The 17024-nt window shown below is 44.6% G+C and overlaps 1 protein-coding gene and 1 long non-coding RNA gene across 3 annotated transcripts; both read left to right on the top strand.

Moving 5' to 3' along the window:
* Positions 1-2663: 2663 nt before the first annotated feature.
* On the top strand, positions 2664-9402 carry LOC109745229 (alpha/beta hydrolase domain-containing protein WAV2). Of its 2 annotated transcripts, none has more exons than XM_020304368.4 (8): positions 2664-3062; positions 4560-4595; positions 4702-4780; positions 4921-4975; positions 5056-5172; positions 7924-8088; positions 8489-8744; positions 8986-9402. In XM_020304368.4, exons 1-8 carry the CDS (start codon positions 2825-2827, stop codon positions 8997-8999), a joined length of 960 nt encoding a protein of 319 aa, XP_020159957.1. In that variant the 5' UTR covers positions 2664-2824; the 3' UTR covers positions 9000-9402. The 2 variants fall into 2 exon arrangements, with proteins under 2 accessions (XP_020159957.1, XP_020159956.1); XM_020304367.4 differs by having other exon boundaries at positions 2667-3062; positions 9102-9402.
* A 2835-nt stretch (positions 9403-12237) lies between these two features.
* Positions 12238-12873, top strand: LOC141041573 (uncharacterized). The gene is made up of 2 exons (XR_012202065.1): positions 12238-12460; positions 12694-12873. It is a non-coding gene; the product is annotated as an uncharacterized lncRNA (long non-coding RNA).
* The last annotated feature ends 4151 nt before the right edge of the window (positions 12874-17024 follow it).

The following is a 17024-nucleotide window of genomic DNA, read 5'->3' as shown; positions in this document are numbered from 1 at the left end:
AATTCAAATGCAATCCTAAAATAAGGCATGGGTTGTGGGGGAGTACCTTCCTTTCATTGAAATTGCTTTATATTGTATATACTTTATGTGTTTACCCTCTCAAGCATTGTTGTCATCTATGTCAAAAAGGGGGAGATTGAAAGTGCATTGCTGCACTAAATTGTTTTTGACATCTATGACAACTTCATTAGTGTTTCTAACCACATGCTCCAGTGTAAACAACACTGATTAAGTTAAAGTGAAGCATGGATGGTTTTTCCCTCTCTTATTGAAAAAGGAAAGGCGGAGTGGCCAAGAAAAGCGGAGTTCCATAGTGTTTTCTTGTTTCTTGAGTCTTTAGGGCAGCCGCACTATTAAGAGGGGGTGCATCATAAAACCATCCGGGGAATCAACTTACTTTCTCACATTGATCTGCAAAATCTCACAGTGCAAAGCTTCTGTACAGGCCGGAACTTCCGGGGACCGGAAGGTCCGGCAGGGATCCGGGAAGCTTCCGGGGTACCCAGAGAAACTGCGTTTTTGTGCAATCTCTCTGTGTAGCCCGGAACCTCATCGGACCCTGGCCGGAACTTCCGTCCCCCCGGAACTTCCGGGCTCAGGAACTTCCGTCCCCTGCTTCAACAGCTTCCGGGGTACTACTGAGTTGATGTAAACTCCCTGTGTAGCCCGGAACCTGGCCGGAAATTCCGGAGTCCAGAACTTCCGGGCTACGCAGAAATCTGCCTCCAACGGCCAGATTCCATCCCCACCTATAAATAGTCTTCTTCTTCCTCACGAAGAACTTGACGACTCCATTTCTCTCACCTCCATTTTCAAACCTCGATTTCTTGGAGATCTCCCTCTTTGGCCACCCAAAGCTCTTGATCTTTTGAGAAGCAAAGGAGAAGTGCTCGATCTACACATTCACCAAAGGGAAAGTTGATTCCCCCTTTGTTTTTGTGGTGCATCTTGTTACTCTTGGAGGTTGGAGACTCCTAGGCGGTAGGAGTGCTTCGGCGAGGAATCGACCATTGTGATTTCCCCCGGAAAGTTTGTGAGGGTATGGAGACCACCCCCAAGGTCTACCACTAGTGGTTGAGAGACGCCTTCGTGGTGTTGTCTCAAAGGGATAATAGGGTGAGACTTCGTGGTGTTGGTGTGCCTTCGTGGTAACATCCACCTCTCTAACGATGACGTAGCTTCTCTCCAAGGAAGTGAACATCGGCATACATCCTCGTCTCTCGGAGTTGCGGTTATTCCTAACCCTAACTCTCTACTTGTGGTTACTTGTCTCTTAGCCTTTACTTATATCATATTGTGCTTGCTTACTCACTTGCTTGTGTCACTTGTTTATCTTGCTTAGCTCTAAGCATCAAACTTGCAATTGTTAGGCTCACTTTCATATTTCGCATTATTGCCTAAAAATTGCTACGTAACAATTAAAATTTGTAATTGTACCTATTCACCCCCCTCTAGGTCCATCTCGATCCTTTCACTCTCGACACCATATTTATCTCTCGCCTTGAAAACCCTAATAAAAAGGGGTATTCTTCTATTTTCGCCCCACCACACCTCTGTTCCACGACGATCCAATCTGAAGGCCTTTTCCAGTACTTTGCGAGAGGGGGAAATCATCACGGTGGCCATCTCCATCAACTTGAAGGACCTAATTCTACCGCTTCGACGCCTCCATCTTCCATCTTGTTCACCCCTCTTCCATCTCATTCGGTACCTCCCCTCTTGCATCTCGTTCACCCCCTCTTCCTCTGGTGCCTCCCCCTCTTCCATCGCCTCCGCCCCTCCTCCTGTTCCAGCGCTGCCTCCTTCTCCTCCTGCTTCGCCTCCTCTAGAGAGTTCGAAGATAGGTCGGCTGTAATGCGGGCAACATGGCGTGCCTCGACATCATGCATCTCCACCTGGATCTCCGCCCGACGCCTCGGGGTCAGCATTTTGTAGTAGGTGACCTTGGTGCGTACCATGGGGGACGGCGGACGGCGAGGTTGAAGCGGGCTGGTGTGCACATGAGGTCGCGGTAGCAGCTCGGAGGTGGGGGAGGGTAGAAAATGGGGCGGCTAGGGTTTACCCTCGTCGTCCGGTTTAAATAGCCGGGTTTGGTCCCTCGGGTGACGCCGAAGCAGCGACATGAATGCGGACTGGTGAACTCCGGTGGAACAATGGTTTCCTCGTGAGTCTCGCCCGTCAGTCTGACGTGACAGACGCGTCTACGCATGTCTGGGCCACCTTATTTCCGCCACACATATGAGCTTTGTTTGAGGGGTGTCGTTTTTCTTTCGACATCCATTGAGGGGTGCCGGTTAGCCGAACCATTCGGAGTGGGTATAAGGGAGCCGGTTGGGGGGCAATATGATTCGGCGGTGACAGAGTTGTTCGTCCGAAGCTTAGACTACCCACAGTGAAAGTAACATAGATGGTAACATCACACATATCTACACAAAGTAGATGATGTGGCAAATAATTAATGAAGAAAGAGAGTCATGTGATAACATAGCTAGTTACTAATAATATGAGTAACATCACACACATCAAGACAAGATAAGTTTACAACCTAATAAATGAAGTGTTGCTTCAACCCATAATGAGGAGTAACATATGTATGGTGTCGGGGGGTTTGAGTGGCTAGTCTAACGGGGGTTTGAGTGGTCAGGCTATAGAGGCTCTGACGTGCCTAGCCGCACAAGAGCTCTGGCTTGAAGCAGGCCCGGTCCCGTCCGACTAAACCCAAATTCGACCCCGACCGACGACGCGAGTCAAAGAGCAGCGGCGACCGCGCCCATCACCACCACCACCCGCCTGACGGAGCCCTTCCCACCCATCGGCGGCGGAGATGGTGGGGTGGCTCAAGGCGCTGGTGTACGGCGCAGGGGGCATGGCGGTGGTGGGCCTGGCGGCGCTGGTGGCGCTGCAGGAGCGCCTCGTCTACGTGCCCGTGCTCCCTGGCCTCCCGCGCGCTTACCCCATCAAGCCCTCGCGCCTCCGCCTCATCTACGAGGACGTCTGGCTCCGCGCCGCCGACGGCGTGCGCCTCCACTCCTGGTTCCTCCGCCACTCTCCCACCTGCCGAGGCAAGTACCACCCAGTCCCCGACCCTCCCCAACCTCTCCCGGTTTGTTTGTTGGTTCCTCCCCCCGTGTCCAGTGACTCGATCGGTATCAGGAAGTTTTCGGGTTATTGGAGCGTCAGGTGGTGGATCTCTTCGAGTCTGTACTCGAGGGATTCGTTTTGACCCGAATTGCGTGGCTAGATAGTGGCGTCGCTTCATCTCTTAGCTCCCTTGATCGGGACATGGGTCCGTGGATCTGGGTAGGGTTTACGGCGTTCACTTAAGAAATGCCCAATGTTTATGATTTTTGTGGCTAATAGGATTTGAACTTTACTGCCGCTGCCTGCGTGGATATGTCATATGTTCTTAATTGATCTATAGGGTTCCTTGTTTTTATTGCACAGTTCTCTGTAGTTCTGTGTGTGGATTCAGGATTGATTGGCCGATCTCACAATGAGTTTCAATTGGAAATTTGGAATTGGTTTATCAAGTTCCAGCTTCATTGTGATTTTCTAGTCGGTACTCGCTGGTGTATGTGGTGCTTAGTATAATATTTCTCTGATGTGCTATTTGTGTTCAATAGACCGTAGAGATGTTATGAACGTTCAACACACGGTAGGGTTAGATTCCACAATTTTTGTTTCCATACTTAGCTTTTTATTGTGACGTGTTGCTTTCTTTGTCTCTATGTGGTTATATATTTGCATCACATCACTATGTTTCATGGTTGTTGATTTGGTTTTCTACTGTATATCTCTATGGGTTAGTTTTAAAAGTTGTGCAAGTTTAGAAAGTATACCCAATAAGCTTTCTCACCATATATAAAGGCATGCATGATTACGTAAAAGTTCACGTGAACCATGATTTGGTTCAATGCAGGAAGAGATGGGAAATATTTGCGGTGATCTGTGGACGAGAAATATGCAATTGCCACGTGTACGTTCAAAATACTTTGGCATGTCAATACATTTGTCTCTTCCCTTCAAAACCGGCTCAGCGCTGCGTCGAACCTACTTTCTCCTAGTCCCCTTCGCTTTTTATTCATTGGCCCCAGATGTGTAACTGGACCAGCTGGCCAACTATCTGCGAAATTAGAATTTGTATGCATGCGTTAGTTTCCTCTAGCTAGTTGTATCTAGTACTCTAGCTGATCTTGTCTATGCATCAAATGAGATACACTTCTTCTTGTCTATATCTGTTGGCCACATCATTTGCTGGTGTTTTTATTTATTTTTAGGTTAGGGAGAGAAGTTACAGTCTTGATATTGTTCTATAGCTAGGTGTTCGTGATGCTTGATAATTATATGAGCACAAAAAGTTTCAAGAGAGCATTTCACAAAACAAAAAAAGTCATGTTCAGAGCTTCAGTCCTCTCCCATTTCCTACATCACTGATAGCATGAGATTGTTATAGCATATTCATGTTTAGGAACTACTGTGCTCAATCTTCAGTTTGTTCTCAACTTCACATTGTTTTGTTCCCACATTGTTGTCTGTTTCATAGTGTTTTCCTGATGCAGGTCCGACCATTCTGTTCTTCCAGGAAAATGCTGGCAGTATCCTGAATTTCTTTTTATGGACATGAAAATTCATAAAATTGTATCTCATTGATGACAAATTGTGTTGAAGCTATACTCTGTTAAAATCCTTCACTCGTTATAGATATTGCACATCGTTTGGAATGCGTTCGACTAATGATGCAGCGGCTACAGTGCAATGTGTTTATGCTTTCTTATAGAGGGTATGGTTCTCCACAGTATAAACCAGTTATACTATCTTTGTTTCATTCTTCTTTCCTGAAGCTCTCAGTATCATATGTGATGGAAATGTCTTAACTTTCTTTCATTTATTAGTGAACCTGAACTTTGATCATGTTTGTAGGTATGGTGAGAGCGAAGGTTATCCTTCTCAGAGTGGCATCACAAAAGATGCACAGGTTTGTTGTTTCGTGCATTTTGTTTTTGTTCTCACTTTTGTGGTTTTGTTTACTCTTCTTACAGTTCTCTCTTTTGATAGGCCGCACTTGATCATCTACTTCAGAGGAAGGACATTGACACATCCAGGATAGTTATCTTTGGGAGATCTTTAGGAGGTGCTGTTGGAGCAGTTCTTGCAAAAAACAATCCTGACAAGGTACTCATTGTAAACTGATTTGTCTATGCATTGCTGTAGAGAAGTGAGAATAGGTTCATTTGATCTCTCTGCCGTTGGATTTGTGATGGCAGTATCCTCCACTGCACTTCTATTTTCGAACAAATTTCATTGGATCAACATTCAACACATGCATATGTTCATAAAATTGACTTAGATTTTCATGTAGTTATGATTTAGATTACCTTCTATTACAAGATTATTCTGCTATGGATCTTGCCAGAAGATTGTGAAGAATGTTAAGACTGTTACTGTATGCTGAAAATCAAGTGATGACACATGATCATGACCATTGTTGACAGCAGATAGGTGGTTACAGTCTTGATCTATGCTGAAAATCAAATGATGTTAGTTTTCGTAAGGCAGCCTTTTCCAAGTAAAAACCCCTAGTATATGAAAGAATGAAAAGGTGCTTTCGTTCTTGTGGAATAAGAAGCCCTCGTACCTTAATGAAAGGAAAATCGTAATTTTTCGTTAGGTATTTGACCAAATAGGATCGTCCAGTTCCTACAGAACCTATCACTAAAATACCTGATAGGGCTAAGCGGAACGAAAAGGGTTTTCCATGAGATGGTAAATGAAAACGATTAGTCCCACACGAGGTTTGGGAATAAGTGATTGTCTGATAATGAGCAAGGAATATACGTCTTTCTGCTAAAGAGGATCTATTAAACTCATAATTCATTAGACCCTGGTTATCAATGCCAACTAGGTATCATAAGTAAATGGATCCCGGTTGTTCAATCCTTTGATAACCAAGGTTATTCTTTGCTAAAGAGAAATGATCACTATGAGTCAGACTCAATAGCATATAGGAGAGAAATTTTTACTTGAAAAGAAAGAAAAAACAGACCCAGATCTTTCTGTCCCCTTCCATCTAGATTGGCCAGAGCTCCATCTTTACCTAATAATAAAGGGGCTATTGCTTCTTACCACCGTAATTTTCGTCCGCTAAGTACGTTCCAAAATTTTGGTCCGTCCGTCGTACTCTCCTTGACTCGATCCTTTTTTATCTCGTACGACCTTGCTTCCGTACATCTTCGCTGGGCCTAGATCCTTCATCCATCGCTAGCTTAATTGGGCCTACAAAATTGCAGCGCTTCGCTGGGCCTGATCCTTCGTAGGTCACTCGCTTTACTAGGCCTACAAAAAAAATTTAAAAAATATTTGCTGCGGTGAGGTATTGATCCCTCGACCTCCCATCTAGCAGATTAGGTAGAGTCCAACTAATCTAGACTAGCAGGTGTGCATGACAAAGGTGTTCTTTCTATTAAATTGTACCACATTGCCCCCTTAAAGCCAACCCCACTGATTTATATACGTCTCCTGTTACTTGGGTACCATCAACTCAATAAGCCGGCTCCGGAAGCTCTAAGCACAGGATGAGGAGACGATTTTCAGAATGAGTCCCAAACTATAAAATCTAATGATCAAAAGGAATTAACTTCCTCATGTGCTGATATGGTTACACGACCCAATGAGAGAAGAGGCTTATTAAAGGAGTAATGTTGTTACTACAATTAAACGGACGCATGTACCAATGGGAAAGAATGGAAGAGGCTTTAAGGAGTAGCAGTTGTTACTAAAATAAAATGGATGCATGTACTATGTGCAAATGGGAAAGAAGAGAAGAGGCTTATTAAAGGAGGACCATGTACTAAAATGGGAAGCAGACTTCATATTTAATAAAGATCTGTGGCCTGTGCATAAAGCAAAATCGCGCTAGATCGAGTGAGCAGTGTCCGACCGATCGAGTAAGTAGTATTGGTAAAAATAAGAGAAGGAAAAAAAAGTATCTTCATACTTATTCAGATTTTGCTGAATCATCTCTGAAGTGTGTTCATAAATCTGGCTAATTCCCAACATAGAATTTTTTTTCTACAATTTCTGCTTTGGAAATAAATTCAACTTTGCATGCTTACATGGAGCTAGATTCCTGATAAACAAGTGTTTTGGCACATTATATCAAAACAGAACTGCTAATGATTGAGTTCCATATGTATTGTTTCCCAATCGGAACATATTTCAGAACCTAATTAAAAAAGTGTCTCTGATGTCAGATTTCGGTCTGAATCATGACAAAAAACAAACTCAAAATGATTAGGAAAAACTATCACGATGCATTACAGGTCTGTACCATGCAAGGGAATCTGTGATATACAAGTAAAACAGATGCCGATGAGAAGGTGATCTCTAACGAAAAATTAGCCTGCTCATCATGGACAGAAGACATTGATAATTAGTTCACAAATCTGAAAAATAATTTACCACTCAAACAAATTTGCAACTAACAAAAAAATATTAAAAGTACTCACAAGTACCAACCACATTTCTTGAAAAAACATACATTTTCACATATAAAACCTTCCTACTAATCTCCCTCCAAAGACCTAGGTCATAGTAGCACTTCTCCTCCAGGATCATATTTATCTATTTTCTACCCGTTGCAACGCACGGGCCCTTTTGCTAGTAACTTAAATACTCAAAAACAGCTTCCAGACCTCGTTCGCCCATTAAAGGAAATTACGTCCAACCAACACTTCACTTTTTTCATCAACATAGGAAGCCTTAATAAAGCAGGCTCTTAGATTTTACTGTTGGGAACTCAGTCATGTGGTTAGGGCAACATGATTTAGGTCATATTTTGGTAAGCTAATAACATCTATAGAAGTGTGTTAAGCTTTGGCCTTTGCAATTGATAATGATCTTGCTAGATGTTGTTCTTTGTTGCAGGTGTCTGCTCTAATATTGGAAAATACGTTTACATCTATATTGGATATGGCTGGTATCATGCTGCCCTTCTTAAGATGGTTCATAGGCGGTAGTTCTGCCAAAGGCCCAAAACTTCTTAACTGCGTTGTTCGCTCTCCATGGAGTACACTTGATGTTGTTGCAGAGGTGAGTTTTGGGGGTTTGGTTTGAATCAACATTTTATACGCTGTTGTTTTCATCCTTGGTTACAACTTCCGTATTCTTATTTTTAATCTTTGGAAAAAAAAATATAGTATTGATCTGTTTTTGATTCAAACCGTTTGTTTTTACTCCTTTGGACTTTGTATTCAAAAGATTACACCGAAATGAAACCTATATTATTGTTAAGCTGTAAGGTTTCAAATCTGTATTTATGCTATTCTGCTGTTCTCAGATCTTTATTTTAGTCCGCCTCATCGGAAATAATCATAACCTGTTAAGCCGTAAGTTTTCAAAATCTATTTATGCCATTCTGCAGTTCTCAGATCTTTATTTTAGCCCCATGGTTTGTGTTATCCGTTGCCTGAGTTTTGGCATGTCAATGCAGGTCAAACAGCCCATTCTCTTCCTTTCTGGATTGCAAGATGAACTGGTTCCCCCTTCACACATGAGGATGCTGTATGACAAAGCTGTTGAACATAACAGGAATTGTAGGTTTGTTGATTTTCTCAATGGTATGCATATGGATACCTGGATTTCTGGAGGGGACCGCTACTGGAGGACAATCGAATTGTTTCTGGACCAATATTCCCCAGAAGTACAGAGTTCTGATGCCAGCTGCACAAGTGAAATTGCTGATGATGGTAAGTAGTACTCCATGGGAATATTTTCCTGGGAATATTATTCTATCATGTTTTTCCTTATACTTGCATGGATACATTATGTTGTCATATTTGTGTATTTAACTACATAGTGTAGTTTTACTAATGTTAATGGCAATACTGAATAGTGAATACAATCATTTGTATCTTGGAATCTGGTTCATGATGTTGACTACAAATGTGCGGTTAGCTTGCCTCTGATAAATTGAATCTCTCTTTCTAGATAAAGCTGCATAATAATTGGAACATCTAGAGCACCCTGCTGTTTTCCACCAGTTTTTCTGTTGATGCAATTCCGGTCTTTGATGGATTGAAGATCATTTCAAACAATTAATTCAGGTGGTTGTTCTGCTCCATTCCACCTGAAGAAGCCAAAGCTGTGAATATATTTTGAGGTTGTTCTCCATCCTGTGATGCTGCTGCATTTGTGTATGGAATGACACATATATATTTCTGAGCCTGGCTCGGCCTTCAACTCCCGAGTTTCTGTACAATGTTGAATTGGCTTCATTCAAGTATTTGCAATTTATTGGAACTAGTACCGAATGTTGAAAATCTGGCCTTGGTGTATGACGGTTAAGTATAGGGTAATCTTGTTGACTCAACCATTTGGTTCTATTATTATGACTGTTGCTACCAATATGGTTTCTTGTTTTTTTGCGCCTGCTGTGCAAAAACCTGCAGCTTTCCTTAGAAGCTGTGCATTGTGCAAGGCAATATCTTTGTTTCTGAAACTGCTTCCATCCAGGACTTCTTTGGTTTAAAGGATTATCGAATGATTGCAGTCCTTCAAGAATATTTCCTATATTGCTTGTTTGATTTGTGGGAATCATTCCACTATAACTTTGTAGCAGGAAAGTTCCATAGTAATCCAAACATCCACCACAGGCTTTTGTTTTACAATCCGGTGAAACAAATAAGCTCATTTCTTCTGTTCCCAGCTCTTTGTTTATGCACTTCTATCATTTTGCTATTTCACCATGTTTTTCGTATTTGTGTGCAAGAAACGTGCAGAGTAAAGAGGCCTGAAAATGATGAATAATAACATGTCTCATTTGATTAAACACATACTCCCTCTGTTTCAAAATATAAGACGTTTTTTGATAGAGTAGCAATGCAACATTCTTTTGGAGTTTGTGTCAATCGGAACTGAATCTATGTCACCTTGCCCGTGTACGGCTTAAAGACATGTCAGAACTCTGACCACTGACTAGATTGTAAACATCATCAACATTCTTTTCTGATCCAAGCTATAGTAAGAATCTACAACCACGTTTGTGGACGTGTCCGGACGCTCTTGCTCGCAGTGATCGGGCAATCCGCATTTCCCTTTGTCCACAATTGCAGTCCCCGTATCCGAATAACCAATTCTATATAATGCATGCAACAACGGAAACGTAGACCAACTTCACATGGCAGGTGTTGTGAGCGCTTCATGTTGATGAGTATTTTGATGTTGAGAGGAGAAAGAAAAAGAAAAGGAGAAGTAGCAACGAAAAAACTCGCCTTGTCCATAACTGCAGTCCCTATATCTGAATAACCAATCTACCATTCTTAAGAAGTTGCTTTTCACTTCTCTCTATTCTTTCACCATGCAGACTGTTCACGTCAGCAATATGCCACGTCATTATTGAGTTTCCAAAATCACCCAATCAGTTTTATTCCCATCGGTTGAAAAAAAACCCTGTTTTTTCCCTCACCCACAGCGGCTCATCCTGCATGCCTCACCAGTTCCCCACAGCCACGGATTCCCCTTCCACTTCATCTTCTCCAATGTCCATCAAATCCCACTACACAATTACTCTGTCGATTCAGTTTCTCTTAGGCTAGTCATAATGGGAAGGAACTTCGGAGTAACATCACACACTTCAATACAACTTTGCTTATGTGACACATATTTAATGAAGAGAGAGGTGCTTGTGGTAACTACTAGCTAAGTTACCAGAACATCACACTTCAAGAAACAATGAGTCTATAACCTAATAAATACATCGTTGCATGACACTACATAGATGTTCCTACCCACTATGAAGGTAGTAATATAGTCTAGGGAAGTGTGTAAGTTACTAGCTTAGCTTATGTTCTTGCCTATTGTGACCAGCCTTACAATCTGGTATTTCTCTCTCGACCGCATGCCAGTTGACAAGGTACGATGGCAAGGGCGTCCCCCATTGCGACGAGATCTGCAGGTGCCCATCCCCGCCCTGCCCCCGGCTTCCCCATCGTCTGGCCCCCCGCCCTGGAAGAAGAGCACCTCGCGGCGGATTCCATTGCGCCCACATCGTCTTGCTGATCACCGTGCCGTCGCATGTCGGGTGCCTCAACAGAAGGCCGGGAAGTCTCGCCGTGGGAGCGGCCAACCCTGCTCGGTGGGGTGAGAGGTATGCATCTTCGAGGTCCCTGATGTGCAGAGGCTACACATCCTGAGCCTGCTGCCGCTCAAGTCGGCCATCCATACCGGCACGATGTGCTCACGGTGGCATGACCTTTAGGTCAGCAGCAGCCCATGCCCTCCTCACTCAGCCTCTGAGTCACGTCGGCCGCGTGAGGATGGGGTACCAGCTAGCGGGGATCGACAGGTGAGAGAGTATAGGTGACCGCCACACGAGAGTACGGGACTCCAGCCAATTGCGTCAAGGTGCGGCTCAATCTGGGCGCCGATGCACTCAGATAGAACATGTCCTTCCATTCTTACTATATATTGTATACTGCATATCTAACTTATGTCCAAGCAGGAATTAGATTATAGTATATTATTTCACTGCATACTGTACGTTTTGTTTGAACCTAACGCTTGAATATACGAGTCATTTTCTTAGTTTGCTCTGCGGAAATTTGGTTGAATTGGTTATATTTCTTCAATTTGCTTTGTGGGAATTTTTGCTTGAATTTCTTCCATGGATTTCCATGCAATGTATTTGTCTAAACATATTGGCTACAATTTGTTTCCTTATAAGGCAATTGCGAGTGGCAGCATGGCAGTGGACGGTGGCTTTGCCGTCAAGGACCGTATACCTCAGCCTGCTGGCGTTGTTGGATGCTGTGACTGCGGGTCCGTTAATGCAGACATGTTCATGTCGCGCTGCTAGAAGGCGAGGTCAATTATGGCGGGTTCATGCTGTCGAGTCAACTACATGGACTCTGGCTTTAGTGTGAAGTTGCAGAGCAACTTGCAAATACCTTTCCGCTTTACAGACTTGCAATGACTTGATACCAAAATTTACCCCAAGTTTGTGTTGCGATGGTTTGTTCTAATTTTATCGGCATGTCACATCTTTCAGCAAGCTAATGTTTTGTTTGAGAAAATTACAGGGAACGATGCATCCTCATATTACAGAAACAAAATCTGTAAGTGCTTACACTTTTGTCCGTTATGATTATGTTTCCTCGCTGAAGATATATTTGTATTGTTCAACCAGCCTATAACTTACTCCATATATACAGTGATAGTATACACAGCCTAACCCAAGAATTTGGAAGTTGGTGGTTTCCTTGACATTTTATTTCGATTCATTTTTAACTCCCTGTTGTTTATACACTTTCTGCCGCTCCTACTTACTAATAGCACATGCAGGCAACCTTATCAAGGTTCTAGCAAAGTCGTCTATGTGTGCAGCCCATATTTTGAAAGAGCAACAGTATCTTGCTGGTGCCACCACCAACAGGTTTTGTCAGTTTCGTCGCCTTCAGTCTCCATGGTAGTGCTCTGTCTGCATCTCAGTTAAATTTTACACTTTCAACTATCTCGAGCATTCAACCAAATTGAAGATCAATATATCAACTAGCATAGTTGCTCATTAGGAGTTGCAACAGAGCTCTATGAATTTTGCTGGTCCACTTGGAGATTTTTTATTTATCTTTCCTAAGGTGTTGATTGTTTTTAATTTGTGTTCTATTCATCATAAAGAAAGACTAAAATAAATCTCCACAGGTTGCCCTCCCCGGTGGAGTGATGGTGTGAACTAATTTTAAGCGCTAGTTTAAAACTATCATGTGTGACCACCCGAGGTCGAGAGAATATGGTTATATAATACTCTCAAGCTAGAATTGATAGTTTCATTTGACTTATGTTTGTGTCTGCTTGATATAATGGCCCATTGCTGAAAATTAATTTCATTTGCTTGATGTATCTGCAATTCTGCACTATTTATTGAACGAAAACTCCACTAACGTGTTATGTCAATCTTCAGCTTTTTCACTGAATATGTATTTAGCATTCTTTCCTCAAACATACTATTGAGTGAAAACCAAGCCATTTAGCATTTACAAGCCTAATAGATGTTCCGCAGCAACGCGCGGGGTATGCATCTAGTTATATACAATGCATGCAACAATGTAAACGACGTGGATCAACTTCACAATAGATTACCATATGGCAGGTGTGGCGAGCGCTTCATGTTGATGAGTATTTGAATGATGTGAAGAGAAAGAAGAAGAAAAGGAGAAGTAACGAAAAAACTTCACAATAGATTGAAGAGAAATATAGATAGATTCAGGCGTAATTCGTCGGACACAAAAGACATAGTTCGTCGGATTCTACTAGATACTGACATATACATACAACTAGCTAGACGATGAGGAGAGGTGGAGATCACCATTTTAGGCCCTTGCGGTCATGGGCTCGGCCGTCCATCTCCTCCATGTACGCGTTCGCGGCGGGAGGATCATTGTTGTCGTCCGTGCTGGTGCGCCGATGAGATGTGCCAGAGAGGTGGCGGATGGCGCAGCCTACTCCTTCGCATGGCTGGCCGCCTTGGCCATGACGGTCTCTTTCTTCCTCGCAAGGCGCTCCGAAGCTTTGAGCCCGAGCAAGAGCGCCTTCGTATTTTTGTGCTGGAGATGCCTAGCACCCGACTCCACTGTGGTCAGCAAACGACGCATGACCTCGTGGAGGAGCACCTCCTCCGAATCGATGGGGACAAAGTGGGTACATTGGTGGGAAGAGCTGGCCGCTGCCGCGGGCCGCTGCCGCTTGCAGCAGGTGGCCTTGGCCTCTGACTCCGGCATTCGCACGAGAGCCGCGGGCACAAGCACCCAGCACCGCGTCGACGGAGCTGGCGCTGGAGGAGAAGGGGTGAGGCCGGTCCTTCTCCCGATCCGGAGTGGTGTCGAGTGGGACGGGCGACCGCGTGCCGCATTGCGGCGGCGGGAAGTTCATGAGCCGGTTCGACTTTATGGATCGCAAGCCTTCTCCAACACCTTATTGTTGGGAAACGTAGCATGCAATTTGAAAAAAATTCCTACACTCACGCAAGATCTATCTAGGAGATGCATAGCAGCGAGAGGGGGAGAGTGTGTCCACATACCCTCGTAGACCGAAAGCGGAAACGTTTGACAACGCGGTTGATGTAGTCGAACTTCTTCTCGTTCCCACCGATCAAGCACCGAACGTATGTCACCTCCGAGTTCTGCACACGTTCAACACGATGATGTCCCTCGAACTCTTGATCCAGCAAAGGTGTCGAGGAAGATGAGTTCCTTCAGCACGACGGCGTGGTCACGGTGATGGTGAAGTGATCCACGCAGGGCTTCGCCTAAGCACTACGAAGATATGACCGGAGGCGTAAACTGTGGAGGGGGGGGGGGGGGGCGCCGCACACGGCTAACAATTGTTGGTGTATGTTCTAGGCGCCCCCTCCCCACATATATATGTTGGGAAACGTAGCATGCACTTTCAAAAAAATTCCTACGCTCACGCAAGATCTATCTAGGAGATGCATAGCAATGAGAGGGGGAGAGTGTGTCCACATACCCTCGTAGACCGAAAGCGGAAGCGTTTGACAACGCGGTTGATGTAGTCGACCTTCTTCTCGTTCCGACCGATCAAGCACCGAACGTACGACACCTCCGAGTTATGCACACGTTCAGCTCGATGACGTCCCTCGAACTCTTGATCCAGCAAAGTGTCGAGGGAGAGTTTCATCAGCACGACGGCGTGGTGACGGTGATGGTGAAGTGATCCGCACAGGGATTCGCCTAAGCACTACGTGAATATGATCAGAGGCGTAAACTGTGGAGAGGGGCGCCGCACACGGCTAGGAATCAATATTGTGTGTTCTAGCGGTGCCCCCCTCATATATATAGGTTGGAGGGGAGGAGAGGCAGCCAAGGGGGTGCCCCAAGTAGGAGGAATCCTACCTGGGCGCCTCCCAATTTGGCCTCCCCCTTCCATATTCATCCGGAGGAGGGACGAAGGAGGAGGGAGGAGAGAAGGAAGGGGGAGGCCGAATCCCTCCCCTTCCTTTCCCTCTTTTCCTCTTTCCTTCCCACTATTTCGGCATACATGGGGTGCACCAACCCCCTAGGGGCTGGTCTGTCCCCTTCTTGGCCCATTAGTCCCATGTAGTTGATGGGGAGATGCCCGGAACCCCTTCTGGTGACCAGATATGTACCCGGTTCCCCCAGAACACTTCCGGTGTCCGAATATCATCGTCCTATATATATGAATATTTACATTTCGACCATTTCGAGACTCCTTGTCATGTCCGTGATCTCATCCGGGACTCCGAACAACATTCGGTCACCAAATGACATAACTCATATAATACGAAATCGTCATCGAACATTAAGCATGTGGACCCTACGGGTTCGAGAACTATGTAGACATAACCGAGACACCTCTCTGGTCAATAACCAACATCGGAACCTGGATGCTCATATTACTTCCTACATATTCTACGAAGATCTTTATCGGTCGTACCGCAATGACAACATACGTAATTCCCTTTGTCATCGGTATGTTACTTGCCCGAGATTCGATCATCGGTATCTTCATACCTAGTTCAATCTCGTTACCGGCGAGTCCCGCAACTAACTCATTAGTCACATCGCTTGCAAGGCTTATTATGATGTGCATTACCGAGAGGGCTCAGAGATACCTCTCCGATACTCAGAGTGACAAATCCTAATCTCGATCTATGCCAACCCAACAAACACCTTCAGAGATACCTGTAGAGCATCTTTGTAATCACCCAGTTACGCTGTGACGTTTGATAGCACATAGGATATTCCTCCGGTATCCGAGAGTTGCATAATCTCATAGTCAAAGGAATATGTATATGCCATGAAGAAAGTAATAGCAATAAAACTTAACGATCATTATGCTAAGCTAAGGGATGGGTCTTGTGTAACGCCCACGATGCGGCTATATCTCCCACGTGTCGAGGCACGACTTAGAGGCATAACCGCATTGTGGTTTTGTCGCAAGAAGGGTCATCTTCACACAATCCCATGTAATGAACAAGAATGGGATAAAGAGTTGGCTTACAATCGCCACTTCACACAATACATAAATATAATTCATACATCATCCAAAATACACACATAGACCGACTACGGTCTCCAAATGAAAATAAGATAACCCAAATGCTAGATCCTCGATCGTCCCAACTGGGCTCCACTACTGATCATCAGGAAAAGACACATAGTAACGACCACGTTCCTCATCGAACTCCCACTTGAGATCGATCCCATCATCTGCACTGGCATCGTCGGCACCTGCAACTGTTTTGGTAGAATCTGTGAGTCACGAGGACTCAGCAATCTCACACCCGCGAGATCAAGACTATTTAAGCTTATAGGAAAGGATGGTGTAATGAGGTGGAGCTGCAGCAGGCAATAAGCATATATGGTGGCTAACATACGCAAAAGAGAGAGAGAAGAGAAGCAACGGAACGGTCGTCATCTAGTAATGACCAAGAAATGATCCTGAACTCCTACTTACGTCATCCATAACTCAAGCCGTGTTCACTTCCCGGACTCCGCCGAGAAGAGACCATCACGGCTACACACACAGTTGATGTATTTTAATTGGGTCAAGTGACAAGTTCTCTACAACCGGACATTACCAAAATCCCATCTGCCTCATAACCGCGGGCACGGCTTTCGAAAGATAATACCCTGCAGGGGTGTCCCAACTTAGCCCATCATAAGCTCTCACGGTCAACGAAGGATAAACCTTCTCCCGGAAAGACCCGATCAGTCTCGGAATCCCGGTTTACAAGACATTTCGACAATGGTAAAACAAGACCAGCAAAGCCGCCCGAATGTGCCGACAAATCCCGATAGGAGCTGCACATATCTCGTTCTCAGGGCACACCGGATAAGCGAAGCGTACAGGTACCAACATAACCCAAGTTTCCAAGGGACGGTCCCGTACGGTGCTCTAGTTTGGACCAACACTCAGAGGAACACTGGCCCGGGGTTAAAATAAGATGACCCTCGGGCTCGCGAAAACCCGGGGGAAAAGGTTTAGGTCGCAAA

Source organism: Aegilops tauschii, chromosome 2, assembly GCF_002575655.3.
Source record: "Aegilops tauschii subsp. strangulata cultivar AL8/78 chromosome 2, Aet v6.0, whole genome shotgun sequence".
NCBI lineage: Eukaryota > Viridiplantae > Streptophyta > Magnoliopsida > Poales > Poaceae > Aegilops > Aegilops tauschii.
This window is presented reverse-complemented; position numbering and strand designations above follow the sequence as displayed.

Coding starts and splice junctions, on each gene's coding strand:
- LOC109745229 (XM_020304367.4), top strand. CDS start 2,825: ATGGTGGGGTGGCTCAAGGCGCTGGTGTACGGCGCAGGGGGCATGGCG. Junction 4,596..4,701: donor CTTCCAGGAAAATGCTGGCA/GTATCCTGAATT, acceptor CACTCGTTATAG/ATATTGCACATCGTTTGGAA. Junction 8,089..8,488: donor CACTTGATGTTGTTGCAGAG/GTGAGTTTTGGG, acceptor ATGTCAATGCAG/GTCAAACAGCCCATTCTCTT.